The sequence below is a fragment of the Oenanthe melanoleuca genome, chromosome Z (genome assembly GCF_029582105.1).
Source record: "Oenanthe melanoleuca isolate GR-GAL-2019-014 chromosome Z, OMel1.0, whole genome shotgun sequence".
Lineage (NCBI taxonomy): Eukaryota > Metazoa > Chordata > Aves > Passeriformes > Muscicapidae > Oenanthe > Oenanthe melanoleuca.
The window spans coordinates 69,472,676-69,491,801 of NC_079362.1; the positions used below are offsets into that span (position 1 = coordinate 69,472,676).

At 43.9% G+C, this 19,126-nt stretch overlaps 1 protein-coding gene across 23 annotated transcripts in view; it reads right to left on the minus strand.

The window, feature by feature from the left end:
- CELF4 (CUGBP Elav-like family member 4) overlaps positions 1-19,126 on the minus strand; it is a 709,135-nt gene that overhangs the window by 112,162 nt on the left and 577,847 nt on the right. For 12 of the 23 annotated variants that reach the window (XR_008842577.1, XR_008842579.1, XM_056514193.1 and 9 more), the window contains exons 4-5: positions 5,167-5,292; positions 453-532 (exon numbers count right to left, since the gene is read on the minus strand). Coding sequence is in view for 18 of the 23 variants with exons in the window: in XM_056514193.1 (XP_056370168.1) it covers positions 453-532; positions 5,167-5,292 (206 nt within the window). In the remaining 5 variants the exon portion in view is untranslated. Of the gene's footprint in view, positions 1-452; positions 533-5,166; positions 5,296-19,126 lie in introns of all 23 variants that reach the window. The other 11 variants (XR_008842576.1, XR_008842580.1, XR_008842578.1 and 8 more) reach the window with 1 other exon arrangement.

Genomic DNA, 19,126 nt, shown 5'->3' on the forward strand with positions numbered 1-19,126 from the left:
ACCCTTCACTGTTGTGATTTGTCTCTAGCTCTTACTACCATGATGTGAACATGCTTCTCCATGCTGGCAAAAAGTTCTTCTTCCTTTGCCTAGAGACAGGGACTCTGAGAGGGAAAATGAGGAAACTCTAGACACTTAGACACTTTCCTACTTGATTCATTCCTCTGAAACTTGAAAGGTTGTGCTTTGAGTCTGGCCCAAAGTTTTTGGCATGTGTGACCCATATGCCCTTTTTTTCATGTCATAAAAACTGCTGGTGACAGAACTCAGCACCCACAGGGGTTCTCTGCCTGTGAGGAATGACAGTGTCATCCCAGCCTTTCCTCTGAGGAGTTAAGCACACCCAAGGTCCTGGGCCTTCCTGGATGATGAGTTGCAGAACACAGATAAATAATTTCCATCCCTCAATCAGGCCACCAATTCTCACTTGCATGTGTTACAGAGCTACTCACCGGCATTGTCTGGCTGCCATGCAAGGCATTGATGGCAGCTTGGGCCTCTGCATGTGAAGAGTATTTCACAAATGCACACCCTGGAAGAGGAAAAAGAAGAGCGTAAGAAAGTTTACACGGATATTGTGAAATTCCATCTAGCTAAGTATCCTGTCCTCAGAACTAACCAATGATGTAACAAAAAAATGTGTCCTGGTGCTTTTCCAGAGTCCAGACATCAGCAGCCTGAGGACCTCTTAAGGCTATACTGCTTCCAGAATTCCCACATCTCTTGTAATAAGTACTGACAGACACAAACTTAGCAAGTACATCTTGAATCTAGTCATGTTTTGACCTCCACAGCTTTCCATGGCAGAATCTTGCATAGTTTTACAATTTATTGGATGAAAAAGCTGTTTCTTTTATTTGTATTAGACTTAATGCCGAGTGTTCCTCCCTCAGTGGTTGTGAGAAACGATATGGAAGCATGTGCAAGTTATTGGAAAGCTGCACGTACTTGATACAAGCAACCACAGGACAAATGTACAGAAGGCATTCAAGTTACTCCAAACCCACAAGGTACCTCATCATATCACTGCTTGGTAGAGCTCTGTGACAGACTGCCCAGAGCTTGTCTTGGCTCTGAGCCACTTAGGTCTGGCAAAGCATGAGACACCTTCTGGTGAAGTAGCAGGGGTGGGAGAGGTATCCATGTGTTGCTTACCATCCTGTCACCACTACAACTTGAATCTTAGTTTTCTGTAGCTGCAAAGTCAGTTGCCTGTGTAGGTGTTCTCTTCTGGACATTAGGGAAATGTGGGCAGTGTTCCTCTGGCTTGTATTGCTGTGTGGGGAATCTCACACCAAATGCTTACAGAAGGTTTTAGGGCAGAAAGGTGTATTTATGGATATGTGCTGGAGTGCAAAAATGATCAACACTCCAAAGGGTTACATGTACTTCTAGGGTGGGAGAAAGTATTGCCAACACTCCCAGCTACAAGCAAACTGACTCAGAGACAGGAAGGGTAATTTCCATATGCTATGGAGGTTTTTGGAACAGATTGGGAAAGATCTGAGAAGTTTTGGCTTCCATCCCCTTCTATTACTACCATGGACTTTTGAGCTTTTAATCAATTTGCAAAGCCCTCTCGGTTTCCCTGAAGGGGTGCAGATTGCAGGGCACAGGATGCCAGTCCTGACAGTGGGATGGCTCTCCTTCAGCTCCTTTGCAGCATCTTTAGAAGGTCTTCACACCCTTTTGGCTCCCTACATGAAGGGTGGAAAATGAAGTGATACCACTGGCAGAGCGGAAGAGTGAACCCCAAAGGTCCCTAAAATAATCCCAGAAGGCTGACAGAAGTGAGATTGAAGAAAGTAATGATAGCCCCTTCTAAAACTAATATTCACATATCTTACAGTTCACTTTGAAGGCTGTTCACTTTGCATCACCCTCTCAGCACTGTGCTCAGGCTGTATTTCAGGAAAGGCCCAATGATTATTGCTAATAGTTGGATCTAATTTATAAGGAGCTGAGAGGAGACAATCATGAGAAAATGAGATAGATAAACTTCAGCTGGAAACAATAGGGATCAATTATGACATAATCCCAGCCCAGCATTCCCGGGCTCCTGAGATACTGCGTCTTCCTCTTCATTAATCAGAGATAATCCAGAATTAGGGTGTTTAATTATTTGCAGAGATTCTTTTGTACTTTCTGCCTCTAAAAAGAAGATGCTGATTAGCAAATATACAAAAGCTTTCCAGTTCCAGTCACCAATTTAATTTAGAGCAGGATTTTTGGCTGTGATGCTGCTGTCATGTCGAAGGCTTCACTCTTGTCAGTTGAAATTCACCCCTGTGCTGAGGGTCCTGATGGATCAGTGGAGCTGGATAAAGGTGGGAATAAAGGGAGTAGCAGGCATTTATCTTGTTTAATGCCCAGGATACTAATGGGAACCCTCCTACTGCTTTCTATTAACTCATTCCAGTAGGTTTTGAGGTAGCAGGATGAATGAAAACCCAGGTTTTACTGATGTAAATGGCAAAGCAATAGCAGAGATCCCAACATTTTGTCCTTTTTGTTTGTGCATTCAATTGGATGGCTTCTGTACACAACACCAAAAGTGCACATAATCTTCCTTCCCATTGTCACCAGAACTGCCTCCAGGAGCTGGTGAGCTGAGGATGTGAGTCATGTCACTCTTCTCAGAACAATGGTGTTCTTTTGACAGGAGCAACTCTGGAGAGTGAAGGGATTTTGACACACACAGATATAACCTCTGCTGAACAGGGTGATACATGTGCTTAAGGTTTTCCTGTTCCTTTGCTATCAGACTAGTGCTGGAAGGGCTGCCCTGACTGTTCTGTCAGCTTGGAGGATTCTGCAGAATCAGGCCCTAGGGTTGTAATTGCAGAGGGTGGTAAGGTTCCTCTTGTGGAGGGTGCTGGTGGAAGTTTTTACTTTCTGAGTTATTGAGGCAGACTGCTGAATGGAAAAAAATCAAAAAAGGGAAAAAGAGTAGCTGCATAGAGAGCAGCAGCAATGAAGACTGTGGGTCCTACTGGATCTACTTTAGGTCCCTTGCCTGAGAGCTCCTCACTCCTGCCTGAACCCTGGTGAGCTTCACCTGGAGTGATGCAGAATCACTCCATCCTCTCCTAGGAAAGACAGGTGCTGCATTCCCCTTCAGGGTGAGAAATTCCTCAGTCCCAGCTCTTCTGCCACTTGGTTACCTGCTCCAGCCACTGTTCTAGCACTGTGACTCTTGCAGGAAATATTTCTGCAGACCCTGAAGGCCATTCCCCATGGCTCAGGAGAGCACCCAGGGCTTCAGGAAAGGCTGGACTGCAATGGGATTAAACTGGGGAGCTGCAACCCAGCTCTGAGAGCAGTGCTTGCACTGACCTACCAGAAGGGTGTGGAGGCTCACCACAGGGATACCTGGCGGGCTGGATAGGATTTAAGTGCCAGGGATCTGACTGCTACCTGGAATTTCGACAATCTGCTTAAATCTCAACTTACGTAGAATTTAAGCCTTATAGGTTTTACCCAAAATAAGTAGCTCACAAGCAATGTGTGTCACATATTGGTTTCTAGCAGATGGAAAACATTACAGACCAGGAATAACTTTGTGGGAGTTGTGGCTTGCCTGGCTGTCTCCTAAGATAAGGGCACTGGCCTTAAGTTTTCCATTGGATTGACTGCTCTGTGTGCATGTGTGCATGCACAAAACCGTGTGTGTGTAAATTAGGAGCTTCACATTCTCAGTAAATAGCACCAGCAAATGGAAGCTGGTAATATTAACTCTGTCAAGGCTCAGTATTGATCCTGAACAGCTCAGTGAAACGTCAGCCTGAGACTGCAGCCTGCTAGCACTAATAATTAAACTGGTTAGCAATATGGAGCTGCCACTCAGATTCTGTCTTATAATGAAATTGTTTTAGAAGGAAAAAAAAAAAGATAGAGCAAGTATGAAGACAAGTCTGTGGGTTGGATCTCCTCTGGAATTTGTTTCTTACAGAACTCAGACTTTATTGCCTTTATTATTACTCTGTTTAACTCCTTTGTCATTAGATTTCATTCCAGGTGGAAGCAGACAGGCTTTTTTTTTTTTTTTTTTCTTTTCCAGAATTTACTGATTTGTTCAGTGAATGATGTTCTTAACTGTCTGCTGTTATGATTTTTTGGAGCTTCTCTAGGACATCTTGGCCTACTACTTCCCCATGGGCCAGCCCCTGTCATTGGTTATTGTGCAAATAAAGTAACTACAAAACTGAAAAAAGTGCCCACAGCTTATTTTCAGCCATTTATATCAGGAAGGCTGAGCTGTGCTGATGTGTATTGAACAGCTACGAGGATGGTGTACAGTATTTTTTTGGCTACCACTGATTTTATGGAATAACAGTATCTTTCTCCAGTACATCACTGTGATTTGGACCTTTTTGCCTGGCTGTTGCAAAAATATGCTGGTTGATGTTGTCACTTGTCAAAATATCCAGTGAGATAAGAACTGTGTTGGCAGGACTGGCCTCTTCTCTGGTGGTTGCACATGCCAACACAGTTTATGCTATATTATATACAGATCAATATTAAATGGACACATTATACTGCCAGGAGGAGAGGGTTTCCTATTCAGATTGAAGTTACTTTGTCTAGAGACTTATGGGGGGAAATATGACCTTCCTGCACAAGAGAGAAGCCTCATTCTCACACCTGGGCTGTAGCAGAAGGTGTTTTGTGCTACGCAGGTAAAAAAAGGTGGCAGAAGGAGGAAGGACACCTAGTTTTGCAATGAGGTATTTGCGTGTTTTGAACAGTAAATGTGTAATATTTAAACTGGCACCTCTACCCTTGCAGCTGCAATCACTGAGTGGTATGAGTCCATGCAAAGACCAGGTGAAGAAGGGAAAGACCTGGGGCAGGAGGATGAGAGATAAACAGAGGCAATGATGGAGCCAGTGAGTCAAGATGTAAAGTACCAATACTGGCTTCTATGAAGAAAGAGTCATCCTGTTCAGTGGGGTGGGGTGAGTGCAAAGGCCACGTTCAGAGGGGAGGCAGCAGTTTGCACGTGGTGAGACACAGCCAGTTGCAGACATGTCATGTCCAGCAGAGTAAAAATGTGACCCCTCCTAAAGTAAGAGGTGCTCTGGGGAATGCATGGTACTTCTGTCCCACCAGAAAATGATACACACATGGAGACCAGTGTCTAGCTCAGCACAAGGCATCCCTTACCCTTGCTGTTGCCATCGGGTCCCCGAAGGATCGTGCACTCCTCGATGTTGCCGAACGCCTCGAATAGCCTGCGCACGTCGTCTTCCGACTGCTGCTTATTGAGCATGCCCACAAAGAGTTTTCTGTCTTCTGGAACAAAATAAAGAGATGCTTACCATATTTCAGGGGGGGTGTGAAAGCCAAGACGGCTCAGTATCACATGCAGCACAAACAGTGACTTCACCAAGGTGACACATCTCAGAAGCTGATAGAGGTGGCAGGCTCGAAAAACCTTAACAGCCTCTGGCTTCACGTGGGTACTTGAAAATAATCCAGCAAATTTTGGAAAAACCAAACCACCAAACAACAAACAAAAAACAGCTTGTTTATATATAAAATCTTTATCTGCCTCTTAAAATCTAGGCACCAGTCTTCCAAATCAGCTCCTTCTGATCAGTTTTTCCAGTCGGTTTGCAGTAACTGAAATGACAACATTGCTCAGACTGCAATCCAAGAGGAATGTGATAAATATAGTGCATTGGAACTGAGTCCAAATGAAAAATAACATAAGTTAGTAGCCCTCGCAATACTAAATAAGTGCAGGAAAAAAAATGTATAACATAAGGTTTTTAAAATCAGGATAACAGAAGTCACAGCCTGTAAACTGGAGATTTGTCATTCATGCCCACTCAGAGACATGTATCTACAAGTTTGGATGAGATTTTTAACATATTTATAAAGTTCATTTGAAATAAGCCCAAAGTTTTTGAAACTTAAATTGTGTTTTGAAACATAAAGTTAACTTATATGACTGCTAATATCTGAGATAGCTCAGGCAGGTGGTATTTCATGCCAAAGCAGGATGTTTTCTGCTAGTGGATAATTGCATTTTGAACAAGGATGCTCAATGTGACCCAGCACTGTGCACTCACAGCCCAGAGAGCCAAACGTGTCCTGGGCTGCATCCAGAGCCCCGTGGGCAGCAGGGCAGGGAGGGGATTCTGCCCCTCTGCTCTGCTCTGTGAGACCCACCTGGAGCACTGCAGCCAGAGCTGGGGTCCCTGCACAGGAGGGACAGGGACCTGCTGGAGCCAGCACAGAGGAGGAACTGGACTAGATGATCTTCCCTTCTAACCCAAACTATTCTATGATTTATACTTGAACTTAAACCACGTTTGAGGATCTTCATGAGACACCTCCAAAAAGTATTGGTGAAAACAAATGATTGTCAGAAGAATCTCAGTGGGGCTGAGTGACACCTCTCGACCAGGTTTCTGTTCAAGTCTACTACCACTACACTCAGAAAAAAAGGAAATTTGCATAGTTTACATTGTGTATGTAAACAGGCCATTTGCACATGATTCATAAATGTCTTATTTATGATTCATTAAACACTATGTAAATGTGGGAACCAAGAGGGTTTTTTCAGAGCACGTTACAGAGCAGATGTAACTAATTTGAATAAATATATGTAAATATCTAAATAATTTTTTAAAAAAAAATATTTATTTTTTTTAGTGTACAGGTTAACCTGAAGCTGAACAAAACACTGGTTTGCAATAATCCTTTTCTGGCTGACTAATTGGGCAATTCATGTCACTTTTGTTCACTGAGAAATGACTGGAGTAGGCAATCTGCTCTGCTTCAACCAGTGTTTGATCAAAATTCCCCTCTCCAAGATGCACCTGCACATTGGCAAATTACTTTACAGCCTTAGATGTGAATAATTTTTCATGCAGTGGCTATTGAATGGAGTTATTAGGAGCTTTCAACCCTGCAGTCGAGTTATCCACGACAACCCAAAGTGTGCTGCCCACAGAAAAGCAGGAATTATGTTGCCTTCAGCTAGGCTGCTGAACTGGAAGGAAAAATAGGTTTAGGGAGATACAGGTATGCTTCTGACAGGTCAGAAAAACAGAAATAGCCTTCTGACAGACCTGTTAAAGCAAGAAATATTCCTGCTTTATGTTGGAATCTGTTAGGAGAGAGGTGTTTTGAAGTCTTTGCTGGCAACAAAAAATTCAGATTGTAGCAGAGCACAGAGCCCACCTAACACCATGCAGCTAGTAGGTTGTCTCCATCTCACAAGAAGGTGATTCAGACATGTGAAAGGCTTGTTTTCCCAATGGCCAAAATGTCCTGTAAAAGAGACTCCAAGATGCAAGGTACAAGCCTTAGAGAAGAGCTACTGGAGTTCACTGTGTGCTCTGGGGAGTATCTTTCAGTCTAGGGCATGGCAGAGCCTTAGGAAAAGGTTTCCCAGATGTTGGAAGAAAACCCACCTAGCAGATGGGACCAGCTTCCTGCAAGATATTTTAGGAAGGGGGCAAGATCAGCTGGAAAGAGCTAGGAACATGACTGGCAAAAGGTTTTGCCCAGAAACTTTGAGTTTGTTAAATACTTCCAGCACAACTCCAGAAGAGTGTTATATTGTGCTTTATACAGCTTCCCCTGTTTCAAATAGGCTGCATCAGCAAAAGCACTCCTATAGCTGTGTAACTGTTTTCACCAGACTTTTTGCTAATATAAATGTATCATTTAAAAAAAAAATCACATCCCTCCTCTGTCAGCAAAACTCTCTAGTGTGGAACTGGCCTGAAACTGCCTTGTCTGGTCTAGTTTATGCAATCTAAACCCAGATGTTTTAGGAACCACTCAAATTATTATTTTTACATCCCCTCACCCTGCCTCTTTGCAGTACAGTGGGACTGCTGGCTGGCAGATGATGTGGTGCTTTGGTGAGCTGCCCATGAGATGGTCAGGGACCATCAGGCTCTGTCAAAGGGAGGATCATCTTCCCCAGGAGCTGCTGGAGTGAAGGGGATCCCCATGGACAGCCACTGCTTGGACATCACCTCCTATCTCCAAATCAGCATCCTGTCTCCCTCCTGAAAAACAGCACCCTGTGTAGTCAGGGGAATCATTTGTTATATCTGCCAGCTCCTAACTCTACACAATCACATACTAGACTGATAAAAAATGAGTCGATTTAACAAGTTTTTTTTTATTTTCAGTAGTTTCTATAACAAAGTGCTGCATTTGCCTCTCACATCCCAGCTCTTTCAGGGAGCTCAACACTGTTTTAATGACACTTTTCACATGTCCTAAGCAGAAAAAGAGAGGAATGGCAGAAGGGACCATTCAACATGTTCCAGGACTTGGCTAATAAGTTTATCCTCTAATGGTCTTTTATGAGCCTCTTACACCCTAGGCATCATCATATACTAATCTTCCACATCCTAAACAAAAAACTGACATGCCGTGCACCAAAACAACTACTTGTGATCTGTAAATATGTCTAAATAAGGCCATGAGTTTGCAAGAATAGAATTAAGAGGGGATATGCTGATGTCATCAAGGTGTGTCTTGAGCATGTGTGCATGCCACTGGTGCTCCTCACCTGGTGTTTCCAGAGTCCTCTAGTGAGATTTGAGGGCACTACATCCTATAAAATCTGGGGTTTAGGCTGCACACAAGCCTGGAGCAGTCCTAGATGATGCTGTCCCTGAGCTCTGTTGCCTGTAGGGTCCGTCTCTATCAACAACAGTCCACCCCTGTCACCATCCTGAGTCCCATGCTTCCTCCTTTTTCAGTGACACATTGCTCTAACTATGTGTGTCTCAGGATCCACAGCTGAGTTCCATAGCACTGGGCAGACTCAGTCTCCTGTCTCCTCAATGCTCAATGCCAATTCACACCGTGGGACTGTGGGGCAAAAACCTTCACACCAGGCTTCCTAAGAACTGGGTCCCAGACCAAAGTGAGCCAAGGAGAACAGAAATATCACTGTCCAGGGCAGAAGAGAAGGATGAAAATAGGCCAGGCATGAGCCCATGATCACAGTCTTGCTCAATGGAGATGGGCACCCAGGAGGAGCATCCCTATGAGGGGAATGAAGGCAGTGAGCTTACTCAGCTTGTCTAAGAACAGTGTGATGAAAGAAGTCTATTCCATGTGTAGTCTCCTCAAGGCCACACATGGCTATGCATCAAGTATTGATTCACACCTGAGCATCTCCCCTTTTCTTTTGTGAGGAACAACCTGTCCACATTTCTATTACATTCTCCCAAGTCACAATTTCAGTTTCTGTCTCATCTGAGGACTCCCTACTATCCCTGCTGCAGTGACAGCCTTAAAGCAAGCTCCACTCTGAGCAATATTGCAATTGAATATGGTGTCCATTTGAGCCTCTTTTTGTCTTCCCTCATGATTGCTCACCCCATTATCAGTCTTTTTCTACAAGCTGAGTCCATAATGCCCACTTTACCATGGAAAAATACAACTATGGGTGGATATTTTTGTGTGTGGTGGAACCCAGGAGAGCTAAAGAGGTTTTTGCTGGTAAATTCTGATAATACTGAAAATTAAGTTCCTCTCAGGTCTGCCTCAAATTGCCATAAACAAGTCACAACAGTGACAGAAGGTAGCACCCCAAGATCCTCACAGGACAGGAAGGGAGAGAAAAATCACTGCAATGGCAAATCAAAGATCCCAGAGATGTCCCTTTGGTGACATTTCCAACACCCCTGTGGAACCAGGCTTCCCTCCTCTTGACCACTCTGCCAGGATTGGAGGCTTGTGCCTGTCAGGACAAGCTGGCTGCAGGGCACCGTGGTGAAGAAATGCAACCTGTCAGATAAATATACAGCATCTACAGACCTCCCTGCAGTGTTTATATGCAGCCTTGGCACCTTCCCCAGTGCAAATAGGGGTTAAATTATTCCCTGTTCTATTTGTATTTAAATGTTATGTTTCCATGATGAGTGTAAGGCAGAGGTGTCAGATGGGCCCGGGCGAAGGAGGCGGCGCACGTGAAAGGTGAAATAATAGAGCTCTGCAAACCCAGGGCTGAGAGGAGATGGGAAGGGGGGACACTGGAGCGAGGGGGAGAAGGGGGAGGATGGGCACTAATTAAAGAGACAGAAGGGACAATGAGATGCAGGATGTTTGACCCTCTGTGGAGCAAGAGGGCAAGAACAAGAATCACAGCAATTGTGGAGGGACTGGGGGAAAATTAGGGTCACTCGCAGGGAGACATGACACAGGATTGTGTTTATCCAGATAGCTCTCACTAATGTATGTGTGTGCGTGGGGGTACATTTAGATAAGAGTATATAAATACACTTGTGTTCTCGTATTCCTCATGCAAAACAAAGAGGTTGAATCCTTGTATCAGGAAAGCGCAAACCGGCTTTGCCATCTAGAACGTGGCTTCCAACGCCTTGGAAATAAAGAGGGACAGATTTACCATCTCTGTGTCCCAGGCTAATTTATATAGCTAATAATTATTTGTCCCTGCTGCTATTCCCCTCCTTCCCAAGCGTGCTTGCACACACAGAGGGGGAGCAGCTGCAGCCCTTGGTCCTGGCACTGGGAAGGCCTTTAAGCTCATCTCCTTGGCACCACAACACTACAAACAACCAGCCTAGAGAAGTTTTCTGTGCAGGTGTGGATGAGGAGAAATACAGTGCATAGGACCAGGTGGCACATTTACCACAGGGGATGAAAGAAGCAGAGTTATCTTCCTTGGCCATTCTCCTGATTCGTCCTTGGCAGAGAAGGAATTGGAGGCAGCACTGAGGGTGTTCACCACAGGCACAGAATCAGAATGGTTTGGGTTGGGACAGACCTTTAAAGGTCATTTGGTCCAAGCAGTCCCTGGCAGTGAGCAGGGACATCCTGAACTGGAGCAGGCTGCTCAGAGCCTTGTCCCACAGGATCTTGAAAGTTTCCAGGAATGAGAAACCTATAACCCCTCTGGGCACCCTATGTCAGTGTTTCACCAACTCCTTGGTAAAAAAAATTATTCTTTGTATCTAGAGTGAATCTGCTCTCTTTTGTTTGAAAAGCAGGATCCCTTACCTTATTGGTACTGGCTATATCCAGAAGTCTGTTTCCACCTCTCCTAAAGTGTTTAAAGACCCCAATAAGGTCTGCCTGAAGCCTTCTCTTCTCCAGGCTGAACAATCCCAATTCTCTCAGCCTGTCTTCATAGCAGAGGTGTTCCAGCCCCCTGATAATCTCTGTGGCCTACTTGGATACTCTACAACAGGTTCACACCCTTCTTATGGCAGGGGCCCCAGAGCTGGATGTAGCAGTCTCAAAAACACAAAAACAGCCTCACAAAAACAGAACAGAGAGGAAGAACCACCTGCCTCAACTCTGTTTTGATGCAGCTCAGGATAGGGCTGGTTTCTGGGCTGTGAGAGCCCATTGCTCTGTCCTGCCTTTCATCCAGCAGATCTCCCAGCTCCAAGCAGTGGGGTCAGACATGTGCCAAAGGCACAGTGGTGAAAAAGAGCTGTAAACCTGGATTCTTTCAGCCAGTTATGACCAAGGAAACCTCTGCAGGTCAAAGAAGAAGGAAGGAGCTTGAGAGAAGGAGGGTGAGCTGCAGATGCCCTGAATGTTGTGAAAGTTCAGTTTGAGCTCTGAACTCAAATCTGCAAGCTCAAACCTGTCATTGTGGTGAGGCAGAGTGCCCCACCACACCCCTTAGCCTGTGCTAATCAGGTGATCAATGGCAGGGCATTTCCCAGGGCCTGGGTTTCACACTCCTATTGCCATTTTCACAGCAGTCCTACAGCTACGTGATGATGATTACCACCCTTTCCACAGGGGAAGTGATTATGAATTCTGTTGTAGCTAATTGTAAATTAGCTAATTATCTTCTCCGTGGTACCTTGCAGGAAAATACATGAACCTTGTAAAATAGAGGTGTTTCAAAAATTAGGATGGGGGGAAAATTCAACAATATTCAAAAGCCCAAACAACAGAAACACAGTGCTGCCTAACTCCAAACAATAGCAAACAAACCCTCCTTCCGCATGCAGCTCCTTTTTGGCCCGTTTTCCCTCCTCCTCCCCATATCAAACAACACCCTCAAGGGGCTAATTCTGCTGCAGGCTTTAAAATGTTTGCTGAGTTCACCTCTTCCTTGCAGCTGGGTGTTGTGGGGCATCCCTAATCACATCCTAGCAGGACTTATTTCTTTGCACTGATCTCTCCCCCTCCTCCCTCTCTGGTTTGGTTTTACTTAACAGATCCTTTATATCCCATACGTTAGCAGATATGATTGCACAGCTGCTGGTCTCCAACTGCTGGAGACAGAGGCTTTGAGACACCAGGGCTGGAGAGAATAACAGCTAATCTGAGCAGCTGTGTGATGGGGACAAGCGCAAATGAATGTAAGCCCAGGTGTGGGAGCACAATTCTCCCGTGCAAAGAAGGAAGCGTCTTCCCACAGGTGTGTTGCTCTCCACTGTTGCATGTCAAAAACTTAGTTTGAAGGATTTCTCTTACTTAATTGCTTGGCTGCACTCTGAGGCTTGACTTGGACATGGATCCTGTAAACAGAGTGAAAGAACAGCTGAACAAGAGACAGAGGGTCTGTCTGGCTCTGTTTGCTGTCTGGCAACAGCCAGTTGTGGATGTCTGGGAAGAGTAAAAGAACTGGGAATTTTGTTGATCCCCCCAAATATTTTCCTAGAATTCAATGCTCTGCAATTCAGGGAGGGTTGGTTTGTTTTTTCTTTCTCTCTCTTTTTTTTTTTTTTTTTTCCCCTCATATGTAGCAGTTTCTGAAGTGTCTTTCTTTGATGTAATTGTTCAGTGGACTTTTGAACCCATGTGTGCTTGTGTGCATCCAGCACATCCTGCAGTGAGATATTCTGCAGCTTAAGCACGCACTGAGTTCAAACTTCTTCCTTCTGCTTATTTTGAACATGCCACAAACTATTTTCAATAGATAGAACCTAGATCTTGCTTTGGGAAAGAGTGGAAATCATTCCTGATCCAGTTGTGGAAGAGTGGACCCATGAGGCTATTCAGGAGCTTGGCTGAAGCTCTTTTCTGTACATTTCAGACTGGTTTTTGGGACTTCTGAGTCCCATCTTAAGCCGTGCTTTGGAAAGTAGGAAAAGCCAAACCACTAGTCTCTTAGAGTGATTTGTTATTCCTGGTACCAGAGAGATAAATGACTGTGCAGTTACTGCTATTAAATACTTATATTTCTGCCAAGGACAGCAGCCTCAGTGAAAATATGGGCTATATAAATTACCCAGTGAAAAAGGCAGCCTCAGTTTCCCCATCTGTAAAAAGGGCAATTGGTGTTTGCAGCTGGCTAGACTGGGCATTGGTTAGGTTTGCCAGGCTCCAGGAGCACAGGTAGCCCTGGCAGAAATAATGAAATGTACCTGGCAGGCAGGGAATCAGATCTGTGGCTAAACCCTACAATGGTTTTTATTAGATTTAAGTGGCTGAAACTTTCCCAGCTCCTTTTCATGCAAGAGTGTGGGGATAAGTCAAGGCAGGGTTTAGTCCTCAAGCCTACTTTTGTAAGTTATTGTGAATCTTGGAGTTATCTTACAGGGAGAGATTTTCATGTCCTGAAAAAAAGTAGTGTGACTCCTAAAGTGAGTGGCACAGTGATCAAGCTGCTTCTGTCCAAGAGATCACAGATGTTGACTGCAGAGACTGTTGGCCCTGTGAGAACTGGAAAGAAAATTAACTTGTTGCCAGATGTTGAGCCCACTGTCTAAGATTATGCTTTTTAATCAAACACAACTGGGCCAATTCTCTTCTTTCAGTGTCCTAGTCTGTATTACAGTCCTAGCCTCCTGAGAAAAGATCTGCTATACCAGGAGCTGGAAGAGATCCTTGATGTGCAGCAGCTGTAAAACACATCCAGGTGTTGTCTGGGAGAGCAAGCATATGAGCAGGGTGGAAATAGTGCAGAGCCATGATGAAAAGTGGAAGGAGATGGAGAAGACTGTTCAGAGCAGGAGGGTGGGTGTGGTTTGGGTTTGGCTGGTCTGTGCTGCTGCAGTAGCACCCTCTGTGCTAACCCAATCGCAAACCAAGAGCCTCATCTGGGCAGTTCAGATGAAAACACACTCAGGCTTCCTCTGTCCACACAGGATGAAATTTTGGCCATGAGCCAAGCAAACCCTGCCATGAAGACATAGCCTAAATGATTCTAACAGCAGACTCTCCTTGTACAGCTGTGAATATTATAACCCCAAGACAAATATCTATAGTTCTGACTTGCTGAACAGCACCGTCACAACTGTCCATTGCCAAGAGATGCTATTCCCTGTGCAGATCTTAAATGACAGGTTTTATGGTGTTTGATATTGAACTGGGAGAACAACTTGAAAAGATCCATTTTATTTGTAGCTCTTGCTTAGGAAAGCTGATGGTGAGAAAAGTCTAAAACCCAATGCCAGGCAAAGCATAAAGCCTCTGCCTCTGAACTGTGCCTCACAGCTCATAATTCTTCTTAGTTGTTATCAGAAACACACAATTGGAATATTTTTGAGATTTGTTCCTGAGGCAATGCCTTTTAGGAAAAGACTTGGGAGTCAAAATCTGGTCTTTCTAAACTCAACCTATAGCCTAAACACACACTTTCTTTTCACAGTCCTGCCACGAGAGGAAGAATATCTAAATCCAAATCAACCTTTCAATCAGGAAAAAAGGTAAAAATTAGACCTCTTTCCCTAGCTATTAGCAGCCTGTTCTTAACAGTTTCCATTTCCTGGGAACAGCCCTGAAAATGTTCTTGAGAGAAAGTACCTAAGGAGACCCAGCATGGAAGACCAGATGTGTCCAGCTGTGCTATGACTAAACTTCACAGGATTGTGCATGACTGCTTAGGCTCCTTCCTCCTGTGAATTCACAAATATTATCTCAGCCCAGTTTGATGGATTTCCAGAAGAAGAAGGAGATGAAGGAGAGACTGTCTTGTACAATCAAATGACACCTCAAATGAACACTGATTTAAGCTTTTGCACTCATCTTTCAGAGGCAGCTCAGATTTGAATACAACTCCTATTGCCTTTCGTTCTGGGGATTTTAACAGATCTTAATTCCTATGTGTAACATCCCCTTTTCACTCTGTGGCCACACAAGGTTGAGGCTGAGCCTGAAGGGCCATTTGGTTTCCACACCCATTCAGAGCAAATCTTAGAAGCTTCTTGACAAACTCCACAGGGTCAGTGGTGTCAAGACTGGTATGTCAGGAAAATAAGTTTCAGTTCCTAAACTCATCTCACTGGTGACCTGTCGAAGCTTTGAAACCCTTTCCAGAAGCCTAGAAGGCCAAGACATTAATCTGTGGTAACACTCCAGCCTTGAGCACCGAGGACTATTGAAACAGCATAGGCATGGGCAGGAAGGGGGGTGGGAAGGACATATTTTCTCTTGCAGGAGCTGGGACGACATTTCAGATCAAATTAAACTTCAGTTTTTAAAGACTTCAGTGGAGGTAATTGAAACACTTCCTCACAATTGCCTGAACCTAAGTGTTATCTCTCTTTCCCTCTGTATATCATCCCTTTTCCCCCAAGCCTGAGACAGCCCCGCACGGCCACAGCCTCCTTAATATTAAAGACGGTGATTAAATGGGATTCGCCAAAAGACAAAGGGCTGAAAACCTGCCAATTGTTAATCCCTCCTTTGCTGTGCTTAAAAATTCCATTTTCTTCATTTGAAGAAAGGAGGGGGGGAAGAAAAGAGAATTATACGTCTATGTCTAATTTAAATTCTGGTGTCGCGGGTCCTGTTCCCTTCTCCCTCTCTTGACGTCTGAATATATTCCTTTATTACCATTATTACAGCTTTCTGATTGCATTAAAATTCATCCACACGCTTCTCTCCACATTCCACTTTTCTTTTGCCAGTTTTTTTGCTAATTCCCTTTTTCTCTCTCCCCTTTTCTCCCCACTTTCAAATTATAGAGAATGTCATTAAAGATCTCCACAAAATGCTTCCCTTCTCTATTGCTTTTATAAACTTGCTGGCTTTTTTTCCTCTCCATCCCCTCATCTACAAACAAAGAAAATGAAGAAAAGGCAAAAGAAAACAATAATAATAAAGGAATCCAAGCAACACGTCTCAGAGGTCTCAATAACACCTTTCCTACTTCATACAGCTCTTAACCTGGTGTTCACTTCAGTTATGAAGCTGTATTTCACACAGAAGTTTTGTGCATTATTTGTTTGATGCTGTACCTGGAATCCTTAGTTAAAATCAAAAGTGGAGTTTGCCAGGCTGTGTTTATGAGCACGTAAAGAGACAGTCTTGCCTGCAACTGTAAGCAGAAAAATAAAAAGATTGGGGGAAATAATAATTTCACCCTGCTTTATGGGGCAGGAGCTGAAATCCTGTAAAGATTTGCTTATGGATATGAGCAGTAGAACTGGGCATGTAGTGCATGTGGCCAGTTGCAGGTGAATAGTAAAAGATCTCAACCCCAAAGCATCCACCCAGTTAATCCTTCAGACATCCCACTGACTGCAAGGACACCCTAGCCGTGACTTTTTTCCCCCCACAAGGCAGGTCACCTAAAAAAACATCGTAACTTTTGTTAAACCAGTCCCACTCTAGGTGGAAGTCCCATTTGGAAGATTTTATTGATAAAAATGAAGGTGAGAAATGGACTCTGCTTCTATGTAGAACACACCTGCATATGGGCAGTTGAACAATAAGGTGAAGGCACATGATGTGGTGCTAGTGTGGTTAGGCTGGGGTTTTTGATCCTCCCAATCTGTCCTTGTGCCTCTCCTAGCCCAGCTGGCAGGAAGAAGCTACTATTATGAAACTTTAATTAATTATTGCCAGTTCTTCCCAGGGTGCCTAAGTAGTTTTTTTGTTATTGTTGGTAGTTTTTTATTTGGTTGGATTGTGGTTTTTTTTTTTTTTTTTTTGTTTGTTTGTTTGCTTGTTTGTTTGTTTGGTTTTTTTTTTTTTTTTTTGCTGTTATTATTTTTGCTGCTGTCATCCTCAATTACACTGATATAATGAAATGACTGAAACTGGAAGAAAAATTGAATTTTTTTTCCATAAGAAATACTGATGGCTGAAAAAATGTACTTCCACTTTGAATTGGAGAGGCCAAAGTTCTTGTGAAACGGAAATTCTTCAGTTGTGAAATGTTACAAGGTATTGTCTCAGAGGAATAAAAAGCCTTTGTATTAATAACCTCAAAACATAAAATATATAAAGCAGAATGGCTGTGGGTTTCAGCTAGACAAAAGAAAGTATATTTTCACACACTATATGAATAAATAAAAGACATTTCTGTCATGGGATGTTGCTGAATGAAAAGTCATAAATTAGCTCCAAGGCGAATGAGACAGATTAGTGGTGGTTATGTCCACTCAGTGCTATAAAACATGAATATCCAGATGCAAAATCTATCTTAGTCACTAAGCCTCTGTCTGCTGGAAGCCAGAGGGTATTAGGGGGAGGATCACTCTTCACAAAAGCCTTGTTCCTACTGTTTCTAATGGGCACTGTTGGAACAGAGGATGCTGGACTAGACAAACCTTTGGTCTAACTCAGAACGGGAGCTACTGGTTTAATACAATACAGACTTGAAACAAAATTAAATCAAAAAGATCCTGTTAAAATGATAGATTTGTGCCACCTGAAAAGAGAACTGAATGCATTAATTTTGAAAAAAAGGAGACGTCCCCTGGCAAAAGTCTCATTGAAATGAATCTGTTCCAGGGCAATGCTTTGCCTGTTACAAAACTACATGTTGGGCTAGACACCTGTTCCTCTGAAATACTTTGGCCAGCTTGACAAATGAATGGGTCTGCTTCAGGATCTGGCTTGACTTATCCACATATTCATTCAGACTGTTACCCTAAGGTGTGTCTGAGGAGGAATATTATATTCCAGTGATGTCACACCAGTGCTTGAAATAAACATTGGGGATTCAGGGTTAGAGCAGAAGCTTATTGAAGTTAATGAAAAAGAGTGCCACGGAGCCTTGCAGGCTTTGGATCAGGCTCTCCATTTGCTGAAACACTCCTCAGATGTCCCTACCACTGCTGAGTACTGTGGATTCTCCCTGATGCTGAACTGTGTCTTACACCCATGCCAGGAGAGATCTACTGAGGACAGGGCAGGACATCAAGAGCCTGGACGATGCCCATCACACCTTTTCTGTGCCAGGGTTTGGTAGTCTGCATGTATTTCCCTGATTCAGCCTGTTTCCTTACACTCCTTTCACCATTCTGTTGCAGTAAGGAAAACAAGCCCCCTGTGAAATCTCCTGCACAGACAAAACTCATTCTTCCTTTAAGAAGAAGACTTTCCTGCAGGTCTCACTCCAGGTTTTAAAACAGCACTGCAGAGCAGTGAAGGAATGCAGTAAAATTGGGATCAGACACGGTGGCCTGAAATACCAGGCAGGGCTTGCAGTAGAATTTATAATCTATTTATAAATTAATTACACACACAGAATCAAAACACACTCACAGAGGAACTTTCCTTCAGTGACAGTAATATTCAGCACACACTTGTCACAAAGCAAGGCAAAAAGAAAAGTTATCCATAAAGAAAAAGAATTTTCCAAAAAGAAAAGAAATTATTCATAGAGGTAGGATGTCCAGAGCCCTTTCTGGAGTCCTCCAGTCACTTTTTCTCCCTGCATTTGGGCTGGTTTCAACTCAGGGGAGACCCATCCCACTGAGCATGTTGAGCCAAAGATTCCTCCTCTTGGGGAAAGCGAGGCTGCTTTCTTTGATGTCACTTAGCATCTCCCTACAAACATTTTATTGAAGATTATTTCTTCCAGCCACCTTCTCACCCCCCCAGCTCTCGACTCCGACTGGCTCTAAATGCCACTGTCATTTCCATCCGCTGACAGAGCTCTTTAACTGCCGCGCCGAATGGCATTCGCTAAAACCAACTAATAGAAGGAAATGAGGTTAACCTTTAAGAAAGGTGAGAACGAGCCGGGTGCTATGCCAGCAGTAAAGAATTAGTTCATAAACAGCCTCCTGCTGCAGAGGCAGTTTAATGCAGGCACTGGTGCTGCTGGCAGTACTGTGGACAGGTGGGTCTCAGGGGTGAGCTTGGTCAGGAAAAGGCTGGGCACCTCCCCATTCACACAGTTTAGTCAGCCCTTCCTTCCCTGGAGAGCCTTTGGGGACAGTCCTACAATTCTGATCTTGGCTGCTGTGGTCTG